The 16,884-nt window shown below is 47.3% G+C and overlaps 1 protein-coding gene across 1 annotated transcript; it reads right to left on the bottom strand.

Annotated features, from left to right (window-relative positions):
* Sas10 (UTP3 small subunit processome component Sas10) lies at nt 1-10,819 on the bottom strand. The gene is made up of 16 exons (XM_077654268.1): nt 10,638-10,819; nt 10,390-10,540; nt 10,242-10,283; nt 10,000-10,141; nt 9,745-9,822; nt 9,330-9,445; nt 9,139-9,219; nt 9,004-9,060; nt 8,790-8,902; nt 7,807-7,903; nt 6,879-7,015; nt 6,369-6,441; nt 3,538-3,638; nt 2,836-2,956; nt 1,501-1,608; nt 1-207 (listed from the first exon to the last, which is right to left on the bottom strand). Exons 1-16 carry the CDS (start codon nt 10,649-10,651, stop codon nt 118-120), a joined length of 1,521 nt encoding a protein of 506 aa, XP_077510394.1. The 5' UTR covers nt 10,652-10,819; the 3' UTR covers nt 1-117.
* Between the last annotated feature and the right edge of the window lie 6,065 nt (nt 10,820-16,884).

The raw sequence follows: 16,884 nt of genomic DNA, 5'->3' as shown, positions 1-16,884 counted from the left end.
TCTGTGATGGAAAAACTCTATATTTCAATCCAAAACAACGAAAATGCTGACCGACAGCACCACCATCTAGCAACAGTTTGTTGCGAGTTACATAATCTGGCAAATCACAGGTTTGATTCACTTCATCTTGATGCTGCGCGTCACACCGGCACGGATACCCGACAGCTCTCCGCCATACTTCTGCAGTTCTGTCCTCACTTCGCGCACCTGCAATAGACAAACAATGGTTGGCAGCAGTCTTTCAATGTACTAAACCATCACAAGAATGTTTTCATACGAGATCTGTGTAAGTAAATCGCAACCAGACTTACGCATAGCAGCAAAAACAGCCAAACTGTGCACATTTCTTGTGATGAAGCTAGTTACTCTCTCTAATTGAAAAAACAGTGAAATTAATCCCTGCACTCAATACCAATGACATAACCAGAAACTCTACTTTGCATGGCTGCAGTGGCTACTGCACACACTATCTTATGAGGACTGTTTCTAACAGGCACAACAGACAAGCTAAAATCTAATCTTAGGTTCACAAAATGCTCTCGGGCTGCAGACATGTAGTAAACTTTTATCAAGTTGCGTATTGTACTAGATAGGGAATATGAGAAACAATAATTCTCCAAAATACTGCACATCTTATCATTTTTACTTCACAGATGAGTCAAGAAAGTACTCTAGCATGCAACTGCAGAAACAATTTGCCAATACAGTAATTAAGCAAAACAAGACATTGTCCCTACTTCATTTCTGTGGTAAGACTACTTTCTAAAAAAAATCGTTCGTACAGTAAGAAAATTGCCAGAACTGCATGATAAAACAGGCACACAGTTCAAAACCTCATGCAATTCTGACCCAGCAAGAGTACTCAATGTGTCCAGTCATGCACCGGAAATTGGTTTTCCTAGATCAGCAAAGTAGCGGAAAAAAAAAATGCACTTCGACAAATGGACACTGAGAACAATTTCACACAATTACTGTTCACAGTAAAAATGTATTCTCTGGCTTTTTCTGGCTGTGTTGATGTTTGTCCAGCAGCAAAAAATGCATTTATCGGCAAGAAAATTGAATTTAAAAACCTTCCCACCAGTCGACTAAAATTCGGGACGCAGTAACAGAAAACGATGGATTACCACCATATTGAAGTGAATGGCAGTGTAATGCAGCCTCTGAGATCCGTAACACGAATGCTCTTGACGCACGCATTTTACTTGCAAAATCAGCCTCTCACGGAGACACCCTTTTTTTTTTTCGTTTCTAGCTTACAAAAGCTCCATTTTCTACGAGAGTGGTCTCTTTGTGATCAGAATCGGTTGCCTTAGTGATATAGTCCAATATCTTTGTCCTCGTTGTCCGTGTGTTGCAATTCCATTTTGAAAACAGATATAAAAAAATCTTAGGGCAGACTTGAAATCCAGCTTGGCTGCTGAACCACCCAACAGTGCAAGCACAAAGCCCATAAGGTACACCAAGTATTTATGCGTTACTGTGAAGGAGATCACTCACCTGTCCCTTTCTGCTGATCTTGGCCTTGCGGTATTTCATCTTGTGCCTCACACGCGGGTTGCGGTACTCCTTCTTCCGCTTGGCAGTCAGGCCCTTGTTCTTGGCAATCTACACAAAAAAGGTATTCTTTTCTTTTCAGATTTTCCTTCATGGACAGCACAGACATTGCAACTGTTCTGAAACCACTAATCATGTGAGACTATCAATGCGCTCAGCCACTCCTTTACCAATTGCACAGCTAGGCCTGTTTTGAGGCCTACATCTAGAGCACTTATATCCAAGATAAAAAAAATTATGGCCCACAGTAAAAGCTGCTGAAATTTAATTCATAAATTTGCTTCTTATTAGGGCACCTGGTGCTTTTCCAGCAGATACAAGTACTGTGAACGGCGGCTGGCAATCGACAAACAACAAGGCAGAAATCAATGATTCAACGGTATATACTGCATTTTAATTGTTCAGTGCCCCGTAGACGATATTTGTTCCAATATATAAGTGCAGCTGGATTGAAAGCACTGGGATGTTTAAACAAGTCTTGACTGTTGCACTTGGTCTTACTTAACATCTGATTTGATTTGATTTATGGGGTTTAACGTCCAAAAGCGACTCAGACTATGAGGGATGCCATAGTAAAGGGCTCCGGAAATTTCGACCACCTGGGGTTCTTTAATGTGCACTGGCATCTCACAGTACACGGGCCTCTAGAATTACGCCTCCACTGAAATTCGACCGCCGCGGCCAGGATCGAACCCGCGTCTTTCGGGTCAGCAGCCGTGTGCCATAACCACTGAGCCACCATGGCGGCTCCTTACTTAACATCTAGCACAATGAATGCACAATGAATGCATCCCCTATTCTTGTTGTTGCTGTGATGAATAAGATGGGCTCAGCCGCACTGCCATTGCTCCAAGCGAGACTCTGCTCAGCCCGACTGACAGCGGACCACCACTGCTGCACCGCTGCTCTCGCGGTCCTCAGCATCGCCAAATAAACCCCTCTTACATTGCAATAAATTTTTGCTAATGTATTACTTTGCATGATAGTCCACTGACAGATGCACCCCCCCCCCCAAGGTGCCGTTAAGTTTGTTGGAAATGAAAATGCACTTATCGACTAAATACAGTACATAAGCAATATGCAGATCCAGGTGAACGTGCATAGGAGCAAAACGACCTATGTAAGCCACACTCCTTACACTGTCGGGCATTTGCACAAGTAGTGCCACATTATTCTAGCAGTGTGCACCAACTAGCCCAACAACATACAGAACTCCATTTTTAGATTTTTCTTCATCACTTTGCTGAAGTACCCGTGATCTTAATGAGATGGGCCTACCTGGTATGTGATGCCGCGCCTGTCACCTCCGGCTGCTTCTTCAGGTTCTTCTTCAAGCTGCTCCTCTTGATCTTCATCGAAAGCATCGAGCTCTCCTTCATCGTCCTCTGAATCGCCCTCACTGCAGTCCGAGAAGCAGACGGGTGTCCGATAAAAATGGCAGTCCCAAAAAACAAGCACCTCTGTGTCACACTGTCCTTTAGCAAATTTCTTCAGATTTTTATTACAATACAATACTATACAATAAAATCTTTATTGTTCATAAAGGAAAACAAAATACAGATGGCAGGCCTGCCAAAGCCTTGCAGAGCTTGACTGGCAGTGCCTGGCAGTCAGGTCACAGAAAATTGCACAAAGCTATTAGCAGAGCAAAATGTTTAATTAGAAGTGATACAAAATGTTATTTTAAACTATCAAAATTGGTCATTTCTTGATCTCACATCTTGTATTTGCACCTAACACAGGTGCTGGCAATTGATCAAATATTAGAAAGCAAGCTTCCATATGTGGAGTCCTGCATGCAAGAGTCAAGTGGCTCACATCAGATATCATATAAACAATTAATAAAAAGCCCCCAGGCTAAATTACCTTCGGTTCACTTATGCCGCCAGGAGCCAAGGAAAAACAGCTCAAGTGGAACTACATGAGAAAAGCACTTTCTTGTGGCCTGCTAATGCGAAGAAGAATGCACATAACACATACCTGGCAGAGCTTCCCTCGAACCGAGACTTTTTCCGCATCTCCGCATACATGTCCAGGATGGCCTGCTCTTCCTGTGTGTGCTTACGTTTGAGATCTTTCTTCTGCAAACAACAAAAAAACATGAATATATATGAATAGTCCACATTTACAAAAAAAAACTACAATAGAAAGCAGGTTTCAAGTGAAATAAACAGTGGTGAAATTAGCTTTGTGGGGGTGTACGGGTCGTGCTCAAATGAAACCTTCCATGAAGCACTAGCACCTAGTATCATTAAGCAATTCAGTGTTGCCACGTTACACTAAACCAGCGCCCTGGGCCGCGGGCTTAGCCAGGGCTGGACTATGCAGAATTTCCCTGGGCCCGGGCTGGGCCACGGCCAATCGAACAGCGTATGCCCAGCCCAGCCCGGCCAGTGGCTCGAACAGCACAGGTTTCTTCCGGACTCTGTGGAGTCCGGCTCATTGAAATCCCTCTCGCCACTTAACACAACGTCCTGCCTTCCTTCGTGTCAGAGGCAGACTCAAGAATGTGGGGAGGAGTCCCACATGCACCTTCTACCCAGTAAAGTTCTGCGTGCATTTTTGGGACAACTGTATCCATTCCGGGTTTCTTTCTTTTTTTTTTCATTCTCTGGTTCTCTGGCAGCAGATGAGAGGAAATATTTCCTGCTGCGGTCAGGGATTCTCCACAACAAGGTGACTTTATGAGCATAAAAGACAAGCCGAGGGCTTCGCGGAAGCAGAGATAGAGTATTTTTTTTTTTTCTCCATCCCATCCGCGCATTTGCTTGTGGGTGCAGCTTTTAACTGCCAAGTGCTGTTGTCGGGCTCTCTAATGAATTTCGCAGTACCACTGCTCGAAGGAATGGGGAGGAAAGAAACCTTAAAAGAAGGTGTGTAGTTTGGCGATGGCTTCCCGCATTTGGTTTCATTTCTATGCAGTTTAATTTCCCAAAGTGACTTAGACTATGAGGGATGCTGTAGAGGAGGGCTGTTGATAATTTCGACCACCTGGGGTTCTTTAACGTGCACTGACATCACATAGTGCACACCAGCATGCTCTTCTGGTGGCATGCGCTCTCCAATGCTGTTGCTGCAAGCTTTGCGTGTGCGTGTGCGCACGCGCGCGTGCATGCGTGCACATGCTTGCGAAGCTGAAGCACGTGTGCATGCATGCAACAGCACGTGGTGAGCAGGCTGGCGCCAACCACACGGAAACAGTGCAGACTCTGAACAGTAGCAACAGCAAAGTGCGGTGCCTCCGAAACTGTGTGACACGTGACCCGGCTGAAGTCTTACTAAATGAGGTGCAGTGGACGCAGCTTTCCGAGAACCGAAGAGGCTTGTCGATATCTTCCAAAGGAGAGGGAATACATAAGAACTGAAATGAACGTACTGCGACTTTGGGCCAGCTAAGCGAGGATTCCGCGAAGCTTTTAGGGGGTGAAGGCTGCCATAATGAGCAGCCGCACCATGTGCATAGAAGTTGTTACGTGTAGTTGCAATAAATACTGAAGGGTGAACATGGGCTGCGACAGTAGTAAAGGAAGACATAAAAATAAAAATAAAAATAGGGAAATGGCAGGAGGCATTGAAAAGAAGATGATACATGGACATGCCACCATGAAAGAAACAAAACTGGAAACCAAGATAACTGAGAGATGTCATCAAGGAGAGTTAAGGGCAATGGGAAACGGTCAAGGCATTTAGAATAGCACTGTGTTTGAGGACCCAGGGAAATGGCACATGTGTGACTGCAAGACATTCTAGGCCTAGGTTCAAGTCTTGTCTTGTTTCATGCACAGCCCGCCTTCGCGGGTTCTCTTTTCCTTGTGCAATTGTTCTCCAAGAAGAATCTTGGAAAGCTGAAGGAAGGACTTTTGCCAGGGCAGTTCAAACTTGTAGCTGAGAATGCTGAGAAAAGTGGCATTGGAAAAACATTCTTGAAGTTGTCAATACGATGACATCGGCATTGATGGGACATGTGTGCAACGCAGTGAATGCAAAGTTTCCTTGAGGTACCATTGCAGCCTCGCGCTTTAGTAGGCACAACTGTAGTTATTAACTTTTGAATGTGCAAACAACACTTCTTTTTTTGCCGCAAATACGACCAGAACGTTGGCAAGCGTCAAAAGAGCCCGATGGTTGCTTGTGCAGGTTTATGGATCAAGGAGATGCGGCCATCTGATTTTATTCATGGAGAAGGTTGCGTCAAGCTTGCAGACAAATTGATTAAAACTGGCACCCATTACGGTAATGTTCTTGCTGGTGATCTGCTTTCACGTCCAACGACTATCTCAGAAAGTCTGCCATGTAGCCAGTGCATTGCGAGTTGCTATGAGGCCTTTCCCTTTGGGCTGGGCCATACTGGGCCTACATTGGCCCTCTGTAAGGCTGGGCTTGGGCCAGGTGAGACATGCAGTCAGTGGGCCTGGGCCAGGTCGGGCCTCAAAATATACCTAGGCCCACACAGTGCTCTACACTAAACTTGAATATATGGTGAAGCATACTGTGATAAATATAAAAAAAATTGACAGCAGGCACACAACTATTGCAAAAAAAAAAATAGTATATGTACTTCGACAGCCATGCTTAAAGGCTGCAACTTGTTACAAAAGTCCCCAGGACTCAAATCTACAGCAAGGATTCCAACAAAGACATCTTTTCAAAAGCATAGCGCTGAGTACAGCCAACAACTGTGCAACATTAACCAGCACTGGCAAGCCTAGATACTCCATGGCATACAAATCCCTTGCATCAAGTCACGATGCAGTTTCGAACTGTGCAAGAAATAAGAGCATTGGTTGCAAGAATGATGAGCAGTTACTTGCCTGCTTTGTCTGACTTTCCACAGGAGTTTCCTTCGAGCTTCCAGGTGCTTCAGATTTAATTTGCTGAGTTATCCTAAACAGAAAAGAAAATGAGTCGAGCAACAAAATGGTTTATGGGGGGTTTAACGTCCCATAGCAACATTGGCTATGAGGGACGCCGTAGTGAAGGCCTCCGAAAATTTCAACCACCTGGGGCTCTTTAACATGCACCGACAGCGCACAAGCCTCTAGAATTTCGCATCCATCGAAATTCGACCGCCGCGGCCGGGATCGAACCTGCATCTTTCAGGTCAGCAGCCGAGCGCCATAACCACTAAGCCACTGCGGCGGCTCAAGCAACAAAACCAAAATCAAGCATAAGAAAAGAATGCACCACCATCAGTGGATATACAGCCTTTTACAAGGCACCCCAAGGCACCCCAAAAGCTGCAAGGCACCCCAAAAACTGCAAGGCACCCCAAAAACTGCAAGGCACCCCAAAAACTGCAAGGCACCCCAAAAACTGCATACCTTAGCTTAGGCTTTTCCTGGGGCTTTGTTGCTGGCACGGTCAATGGGACAATGTCTTCGCCCTTGGACAGCTTGTCCAACAAAATGTTCACTTCAAAGGACAGTCTCTTATCCACTGGCTCCAGCTGCTTCAAAAGCTGGAAGGTGCAACAGGTTGGCTAGGTTAGTTTGCTAACAAGCAGCACTGCTAGTCTCACTAGTGATGCATTGCACTCTTTGGTTTAATCTTCCTAACTGTATAATCGAAACTAACAAGAAAATCTAGCAATAATAAGCACAACTTCAACATGAGTGCATGCAATGTTACCAATGACATGCCATGAATGATCAGTGTTGTTGCTTCTCCTTTTGTGAAATGCCAGCACTTAAAAATGCCAAGGACTAATTGTAGTTCGTCTATAATGATAACGAAGCTACTTTAACTGAAAATGGGAGCTTTGCCTCCTCAGACACTTTTCCCGAGCATAATGCTATGGCATGCTAAGTAGTTTTCAGTTAGCAAACCTCTAAGGCCAGGCAACACCACCATGCTGCCAGTAATTAAGGAGTACATAAAATCTTAATGTGATCATCATCATGAGAGTGAATTGAGTTGTGAGAAAAAATATTCCATTTTCAACTCCAAATTTCTCACTAATAAATACAATAAATTTCTCAGCAATAGACCCACAAAGGCAAATCAAATTTTATTAAGAACAAAAGCTCCATGTAACTGTACTTGTAAGGTGCATGCTTTTAACTGTCCACAAACCATACCATGCCCATTTGGGGCGGTGTTGCTTTGCACTTTGTCCTACTGTGATGCCATTTAATTGGCCTTTGACATAATGCGAGCAAGACATTTGATCGCATTAACAGCCCAAGACGTATCTCTGTTTTGATTCAGAAGAGGCAGTGAAAAAACTATGCAGCCATGGAAATGACTCACATTTCTGAAGGAAATCAGTCTCTTGATGACAGGGTGGTTTCCAACAGGCACGCGTTTAGCCTTCAGTATCATGTAGAAGGCAATGTTTGTGCAGTATCTAACAACAGCAAAATTCAGGATGAAAAAAACAGTCAGCACAAAAAAAACTTCAGTCAGCAAATATACATTATTCTGTTTCCTTAACAGTAGCAAAGGGACCTAAGGGGCAATTGTTTATTCCCCTAAAAAGGGTTGTAAACCCTGAAAGCAACTTGGATGCCTGCTTTGGCATCTAACATCACATACAAAGGACTGATGCCTCAAAAAATAGCTGAGTGAGTATGAGTACCGGTAGAGGTCTTCCTTTAACTGTGCCCATGTGTGAGCGCTTACCGCAGACAGCATGTGTGACTTGTAAACGCAACGTGCAAATAGGTTCATTTATACTTACCACGAAGCACACATCTCATCACCGTGTGAATCTTGACAGAAAAGCTGAACTATAAAACACCATATTGCACTGGGAAATGCAATGATATTCATCAAGCTGAAATCATCCATGAATGAAAAAAAAAAAGAGCTTGATGCAGAATATATAATTTTTTTATGTTAGGGCCATTTATAAATGTCTCTAGTTTCACTACAAAAATTTTGACGGTGAAAACAAGTCCACATAAAGCAACAACCCCCAAATCAGCATTCAGGATGATCACTCAGGAAATTGGTTTGGTTCATGGGGGTTTAACGTCCCAAAACGACTCAGGCTATGAAAGACACCGTAGTGAAGGGCTCTGGAAATTTTGACCGCCTGGGTTCTTTTAACGTGCACCGACATTGCACAGTACACAGGCCTCTAGAATTTTGCCGCTATCAAAATTCAACTGCCGCGGCTGGGGTCTAACCTGTGTCTTTTGGGTCAGCAGCCAAGCACCATAACCACTGAGCCACCACGGCAGCACTCGGGAAATTTATGATGAAAAAATCGACAGTGCGATCTCACTTACTGCAGAATTAGCTGTCTCTTCAGGGTAACATATTCATTTGCTGGCACAGAGGTGATCTTCCCGCTGTCAACAAGCTTGGCCAAGGGTAAAATCGTGTCCCTCAGTTCTATCATCTGTTACAAAAAGAACGTAATGTTGGGGGAAAAAAGGGGAAATATGAACAAAGTTTCATCTGGAAACCCGGATACATGACAGTATCACAAACAGGTCTAACCTTTGCCTTGAAGTCCTCAATGAGTTCAAGCAGCTCGGCACTGTCCTTGGATAGCAACTATCAAAAGGAAAGAGAATCGTAGCATGAACTACCGATTCAAACACAACACCCTAAACCTTTTCAGCATGTCCTCACCTTCAACTTTTCCCGTTTGGAAAGCTTTGAAAGATCCTTCGAGACCTTCTCAGAAACCTCTGCTGTCTCTTCTTTTGGAAGCTGTACAAAGAACCAAGAAAATACAATAAAATCTGGATATTGTTTGTGGACAAGTGTAGGCAGCATCTCATTGAAGTGATAAGTGTTGAACGAATAAAGAAAAGCAGCACCTGGAATAGGTCGAGTCCAAAATCTTCTTCGTCCAGCTGTTCCACCAGCCGTCTCTGAAGCGCACGAGCTTCTTGTTCCTCTAACCTTGCAAGCTCAGCTGCGTCCTCACTGATACCTAAACAACGCCAACAAGGAATCCAATCATACAAGAATTAAAAGTAAAGCCTAATATTCTGAAGCTGTAGTACATATGCCTACATTGGGCCTACAATGGCTGAATGACAGGCTAACTGCACTCTTCAGGCTTATTATCTCTAACAAAATGTGTTACCCAACTGCACACAAAGCCTCGTCTTTTGACACTCGGAGTGAGCGAACGATACGAGCAGGCTGCAGTCGAATACGATTCTGATATGAAAGGAAACAGTGAAGTTTTACGGAGGCGTGTGAAGAACTACAAAGAGCCAAGCTCACCTGCATAGTCCTCATCGATGAAGTCCGTGTGATAGTAGGTTGACTTTTTCTTTCCCCATGCCTTCGCATCCGGCAAGCCTGAAAACCAGTAGCGAAGATGCTCAACGTGACACACGACGACACACAAGTAAAGGCTGAGGGCTCATACCCACAAATAGATATTGGCTAAGAATCAGGCGGTGAGCAAATGCACGCAAAGATGATCTCGAAACGTTGGAAAATTAACTTTTGTAAATGTTCACGGACCAAACTTACCATCTTCTTCATCCTCTATGTCGCTAGCCATCTCGTCCTTGCGGAGATTCCGGGAATGGGCTTCGCTAATAGGGCCAAGCTCATCTTCAGAGTCGTCGAGCTCGCTGTCATCGTCGTCATCGCCAAGCGAAAGAACTTCTTCCTGAGTAGCAAGCAAAGGAATGGTTTAGTAAACAGACGTCGCCCAACTCCATGATTACGCATGTGCGAAGGTAATTTAGACAGCGGCACCCCTCACTCACTTGGCCAGACGTGTTTTCAGTGTCCGAATCGTCCAGCAGCACCTGATAGAAAGAAGAGGCCACGAAGTCGTCAAAATTCTGCTCGTCCGCAGAGCAAAGCGGTCACCGCAGAGATGGAACCAGCACCGACTGAACGAAGAGAATTTACCTTATCGCGGTCGGCATGAAACGCGTCGACGGCATCTTGCAGGTATTCGTTCGATTTCTCATCGGGCTGCTCCAAGTCCGAGTACAGGGCCTCGTCGTCAGAGCCCAAAACCGTACCAGCTTCGTTCTTTTGCGCCCTGCCTCGACCTGATCTAAAACAAAAGACGAGAAAATGTTAGGTAACGACCAGGCCTGCCTGTCCACCCGCGGCGACGGACGCTGCGCAATGGGTTGCCTCCATATACCTACTTTTTTTTGCCCATTGCGTTTCGCTGAGGAGACCGTGCGGTGGAACTTCTCCGAAAGTTTACAAAATCAAAGTGGCACGTGAAGGTGAATACAGTGTGCAGCGAGAAAAATGACGTTTCACAGTGAACAGCCCTCACACACACCTGAGCTAGCACCCGACTGCTATCGACACCTGCTGCAACTGACTTGGCTGCCGACTTGTCTCGGATAGCAGCGAGTGTGTGATGACGTCACCACGACTGGCGCGGCACGTCTCATTCAGCAGAAATAGAAATATCTTGCTTTCCGATGAAAGAAACAAACTTTACAGTACCGATTATTTGAGAAACTCTAATTTGCCTTGATGAAACGACGTTCAGCAGTGAAAATTTTGATGTTTCCAGCTGCCAATAATAAGGCTTATCTTCGGATATAGTGCGGGTGTTGAGTGAAAAGTGCTTGCTTTTTGAAGCGAAAAGCTTCTCTACGCTAGGTAAAGCTGTCGTCGCGTAGGCTGGAGAATGACCTTGAACGACCTTCAGCCAAACCACGTTAGTCGTGTATGACCATATGTCGTACAGTTATAAATAGGGTGTCGAACCCTTGACCTCTCACCTTGACCCATGACCAGTAGTTGACCTTTGACCACTGACCTTTGGGTTGACCTTTGACCTTAAGAACATTCGACAGGGTGATGTGAGGCCACGTGATGACATCCGATGGGGGTGTCACGTGGTCGTGTGGGTGTATACAGAACGGCTGTCGCGAGCGTGTAACGGAGCTGCCATGGACGAGCCTCAGAAGCTTAGCAAGCGTCCTAGCTTTTCGCTGATTTCCAGGGTTAGCGAAGTTAAGCCACTGCCATTTTTTTACTACCGTTTACGCTTTCCTCAGCACGCCTTCTGATGAAAAGAGAGCTTATGGCAAAAAGTGGCAACGCCTCTTCGTCGAATGAATGTCGGAAGAGTATAGCATGTTCATTTTTTTTTGTCGCTGCAATTTTTTTAGTTATCTGTCTTCGAGGTCACCAATGTCTGAAGATCAGCGGCAGGTGATTGAACAGGCCGCATGAACGTCTGCAGACATTCGAGCACTGGAATGAAGGCCCCACATGAGGGGGGGGGGGGGGGTAGGAAAACCAGACATGAAGAGACCCCCTGGAGAGTCTCAAACGTTTTAAGCAATAAAGTTTTCTTCTCTCTCTCTTTCTTTCGGTTGCTAAGGGCAAAGAATGTTGAAGGGCACAGTGAGTGGTCAAGGCACTTTCTCTGTTGATGCCAGACCGTTGGAACACGCTTTTGGCATGCTTTGAAAATTGCTCGTGTCGCACTCTGCACATGGACAAATGGTTATCTCGGCTCCTTAAATTCCCTTTAATGGCAGCAGGAAAGAAGTTTGCGGGAATGCGGTGGCCGCAGATGCCTTTGCCTCTGCCCTGCAGTGGGCGTAGTCAGGCTGATGATGATGACCCATAGGACACAAAACTGCGTTGCTTCTTGGCGAACAAAGGTGAACATAGTACATGCGTTGCCTTAACATGTATGCTAGCGAGTAGGCGTGTCATTAGTAAGGAAGATAAAATATTAAAAAGAAATGGAAATAAAAATTAAGAAAATTCTTTCGCATTCAAAGCACGAAAGTAGTGTCCGTAAATTTTTAGACCGTGTACTATCAGCGCCGAATGAAACGCGAGCAAAATTGAAATGCGAATAGCAAGACCAAAAGATCTTAGTTGGGGCAGACTGATGGTTTCAAGAGCGCTGCGTGCTAATATAGCACTGCGTGTATTTCAAGCTAATATTTTTGTGTTCTTGTTTCGGCGATACGTTTTCCTGATCGCGCTTTTGGTTGACGGTGGCTGTCATAAGCGTGCACAGGCCTTTACAAAAGGAAGAAGGGGGAGGGGCAAAGTTCATGGCTGTGCCCGTTCATGTCTGATTATCAGAGAACAATAAGAGACAAAATTTGCGCGCTCTTCCAGCATATCTATTAGGGGGGAAACTGTCCCCCTTTCCCCCTTTGCGCACGCCTATGCTGACTGTACATAACTGCACTGTTTGCTATACATGCTTCCAAAGCTTACAGTGATGATTACGTCTTTCACGCGCGCCTGCAAAACCACCAAAGTGTGGCTCTGTTTTCGCTCTTTGTCTCGCCTAAGCCATGAGTTACATACGAAACGTTGTACACAGGACGAAACCTATGGGGAAGTTGAGCTGAAGTTTGTGGTGCCGATTGCAGCGCCATAACACACTGCCTAGCGAGAAGAGCAAGCAGTTTTGAGTAGTACTATTAGTACTTTTCCGCGCCACCTTCAGGCGTTTATTGGCGTGAGCCTCCGCGCACTGTCGAAGGCGCACGTGCCGTTCGTCAGCTATCTGGGCTACGCCGAGGGAAGCTAGGCAATGAATGCTGTCAGCCAAACGCGGGTATCTAATCGCGCAGAATGTGTTCCCGCGTTTTCAGAGGACCAAGCGGCTGACAAAAGCAGTTTTGAGTCACCGAATGGAGCAATTGCAGTGCCACCTTGGCAGCGCAGGTTCCCTATAGAACATCCCGGCACTGTGGTCCGGTCTGCGAAATAGCTACCAAAGCCACAGCGACCAGAAAAGCTAGAAAAACGAGGCAATCCTGTCAGTGTTGCCTTGCATGCTGATATCCGCCATATCCAGCCGTTTCAAAACAGGCGTTACCGCTAGATGCCACGTGCGCATTTCCGGAGCATGCAGCTGTTCCAAACAAGTGTTTCGTCCACTTTACAATATGGCTTCCAGACAGCGCGACAGCTAGAAGGCCGGCCCGATAATCTCTATCAGACACACGGATCGGTTGGAGATATTGAGGCCAACCTGCAGCAAGCGGCGGAGATCGTGGACGCTTACGCCCGCCGCTGCGGCCTTCAGTGCTCACCGTCCAAATCCGAATTTGTGTACATTCGCCCGTCGCTTCAGTGCGCCACCAAAATGGAACTATCTCTGGCCAGCGGCCCGATACCCGAACACGATGTGATTAGAGTACTTGGTCTCCTTATCCACAAACATCGACGGGCTGATACCACACTAGCAAAACTGCGCAAGGTGGGGGACCAGGTGGGCCGGATGGTCCGCCGGGTTTCCAACAAACGCGGGGGGTTACGGTGCAGAGACGCTTTGCGGCTGGCGCATGCATTCGTGACCAGTCGAGTCCTCTACTCGACTCCTTACCTCCACCTGCGCAAGTTTGATGAGAACGCCCTCGAAGTGATTCTCAGAAAGATGTATAAGCGTGCCCTCGATCTCCCGATCACCACATCCAACCAGCGTCTCATGGACCTGGGGATGGTTAACACATTCGCGGAGCTCCGGGAGGCGCACTTGACAAATCAATACACAAGGCTTTCAAAAACGCCGTCGGGTCGCCGCCTATTAGCCCGACTACACATCCACCACCCAACACTTACGGAAGAGCGCGTACGCATTCCTGAAATCTGGAGATACGCCCTGCACGTGCGCCCTCTTCCGGCCAACATGACACGTGACGACCACAGTGGCAGGCGCCTTGCGCGGGCGGAGGCACTGGCCCGTCACTATGGGAACAAACATGGCATCTTCTACGTGGACGCCTCAGGCCCTCACCATGGGGGGTGGTACACGGCCGCAGTCGTCCACCAAAAAATCGTGGTGAATGGCCTAACGTTCCGAGCTCAAGACATAACACATGCGGAAGAAGTTGCCATCGCGTTAGCCGCCGCTCGCGAGTGATCGTCACCGACTCGAGAGGGGCCTGCAGAAATATTAAACAGGGGTACATTCCTCTCTTTGCGCATCGCATCCTTCAAAACAGTAACTACCTCGGGGACCCGCGTCTCGAACGATTGTATGGGCTCCAGCTCATATGGGCCTCGAAGGCAATGAAACGGCAGACGCCGCCGCCCGCGCGCTCACTCTCCGGGCAACGCCTTCAGACCCTTTGGATACGGATCCCGAACCCAATCCGGCCCTCACTTTTCGAGAAATTACTGAATTATTCCAATTTGGCCATGCAATTTATCACAAGCCTTGTAAGGGCCTCACAAAGGTGGAGGAACGCACACTCCTCCGCCTTTACACCAAAACGCTGCTGTGCCCGGCAGTTTTAAAACACTTTGATCCTGCCTGTACAGGAGAATGCCCACACTGTGCGGAGAAGTCTTCGGACATCTTTCACATGGTGTGGGCATGCCAGTCAACCCCGAACCTCGCGCCCAAACCCAACCCCACCCGGGAGGACTGGGAGTCAGCCCTGCTCGGCTGCTCGGACCTAGCAAGCCAGAAGGCCCTGGTCCACCGAGTCCGAGTCGCGGCGGTCGCCAATGGGCTCCTGTAATGAGGAGCCCACCTAGAGATTGCGAGATGTTGCTCCGGCTACCTCAAGCTTCCTCTCTGAAATAAAGTTTTTCACACACACACACTATCAGACACTTAGTTGTTTACTTTATAGTTGACTTGCTCACTTCTGGAAGAGACTTGTAGATTTTCATCCTAGCAGAAAGTTTTCACGCGAACTGTTCTTCTCCATGTTTGAGCCTCAGGTTGACATGATTGCATGGCACATGGCGCGCCTCTAGTTGTCGAGAGGTTTGAACGAGAAAATATTCGACGGACGTCCGTTTGGTTGAATTTTTGAAACAAATGTTGAAAAATACTGACTCCAACCAATAACTTATATTAAACCCAACGTTTCGGGACCAACTCGGTCTCTTCTTCAGCAGCCTTCACTATCCCTTTGTTAACTCGTGGCGACATCCATTAACATACGCGGAGGAGAGCGTTCCCGGGGTACTATTCACTCATTAGTTCGGTATGTATAGGAAGCCGACTCATACCGGCAGCTACTTAAATTTTAACCACCCTGTTAACCACAAACCATGTGTCGTCACCTCTCTCCCGAGGAGAGCAATGTCCATCTGCTCCTACGAAGCGGAGAGGAAGAAGGAAGAGAGGAGGCCTTCGCGGCGGCTCAGTGGCTCGCTTGCTGACCCGAAAGACGCAGGTTCGATTCCGGCAGCGGCGGTCAAATTTTGAGGCGAAATTCTAAAGGCCCGTGTGCTGTGCGACGTCAGTGCACGTTAAGAACCCCATGTGGTCGAAAGTTCCGAAGCCCTTCACTACGGCGTCCCTCATAACCTGAGTCGAGGCGAAATTCTAGAGGCCCGTGTACTGTGCGACGTCAGTGCACGTTAGAGAACCCCAGGTGGTCGAAATTTCCGAAGCCCTTCACTACGGTGTCCCTCATAACCTGAGTCGAGGCGAAATTCTAGAGGCCCGTGTACTGCGCGACGTCAGTGCACGCTAGAGAACCCCAGGTGGTCGAAATTTCCGAAGTCCTTCACTACGGCGTCCCTCATAACCTGAGTCGTGGCGAAATTCTAGAGGCCCGTGTACTGTGCGACGTCAGTACACGTTAGAGAACCCCAGGTGGTCGAAATTTCCGAAGCCCTTCACTACGGCGTCCCTCATAACCTGAGTCGAGGCGAAATTCTAGAGGCCCGGGTACTGTGCGACGTCAGTGCACGTTAGAGAACCCCAGGTGGTCGAAATTTCCGAAGCCCTTCACTACAGTGTCCCTCATAACCTGAGTCGAGGCGAAATTCTAGAGGCCCGTGTACTGTGCGACGTCAGTGCACGCTAGAGAACCCCAGGTGGTCGAAATTTCCGAAGCCCTTCACTACGGCGTCCCTCATAACCTGAGTCGTGGCGAAATTCTAGAGGCCCGTGTACTATGCGACATCAGTGCACGTTAGAGAACCCCAGGTGGTCGAAATTTCCGAAGCGCTTCACGACGGCGTCCCTCATAACCTGAGTCGAGGCGAAATTCTAAAGGCCCGTGTAATGTGCGACGTCAGTGCACGTTAGAGAACCCCAGGTGGTCGAAATTTCCGAAGCTCTTCACTACGGCGTCCCTCATAACCTGAGTCGAGGAGAAATTTTAGAGGCCCGGGTACTGTGCGACGTCAGTGCACGTTAGAGAACCCCAGGTGGTCGAAATTTCCGAAGCCCTTCACTACGCTGTCCCTCATAACCTGAGTGGAGGCGAAATTCTAGAGGCCCGTGTACTGTGCGACGTCAGTGCACGCTAGAGAACCCCGGGTGGTCGAAATTTCCGAAGCCCTTCACTACGGCGTCCCTCATAACCTGAGTCGTGGCGAAATTCTAGAGACCCGTGTACTGTGCGACGTCAGTGCACGTTAGAGAACCCCAGGTGGTCGAATTTTCCGAAGCCCTTCACTACGGCGTCCCTCATAACCTGA

This window comes from Amblyomma americanum, chromosome 2, assembly GCF_052857255.1.
Source record: "Amblyomma americanum isolate KBUSLIRL-KWMA chromosome 2, ASM5285725v1, whole genome shotgun sequence".
NCBI classification, from domain to species: domain Eukaryota; kingdom Metazoa; phylum Arthropoda; class Arachnida; order Ixodida; family Ixodidae; genus Amblyomma; species Amblyomma americanum.
The sequence above is the reverse complement of the archived record's forward strand: the minus strand, read 5'-3'. Positions and strand labels throughout refer to the sequence as shown.

Excerpts from the sequence above, each read along its gene's own strand:
- Sas10 (XM_077654268.1), bottom strand. Across the intron at positions 7,904-8,789 it reads AAGAGACAGCTAATTCTGCA|ATACTGCACAAACATTGCCT; the intron begins GTAAGTGAGATC and ends TGCTGTTGTTAG. Across the intron at positions 6,442-6,878 it reads CAGGAAAAGCCTAAGCTAAG|GATAACTCAGCAAATTAAAT; the intron begins GTATGCAGTTTT and ends TTTTCTGTTTAG.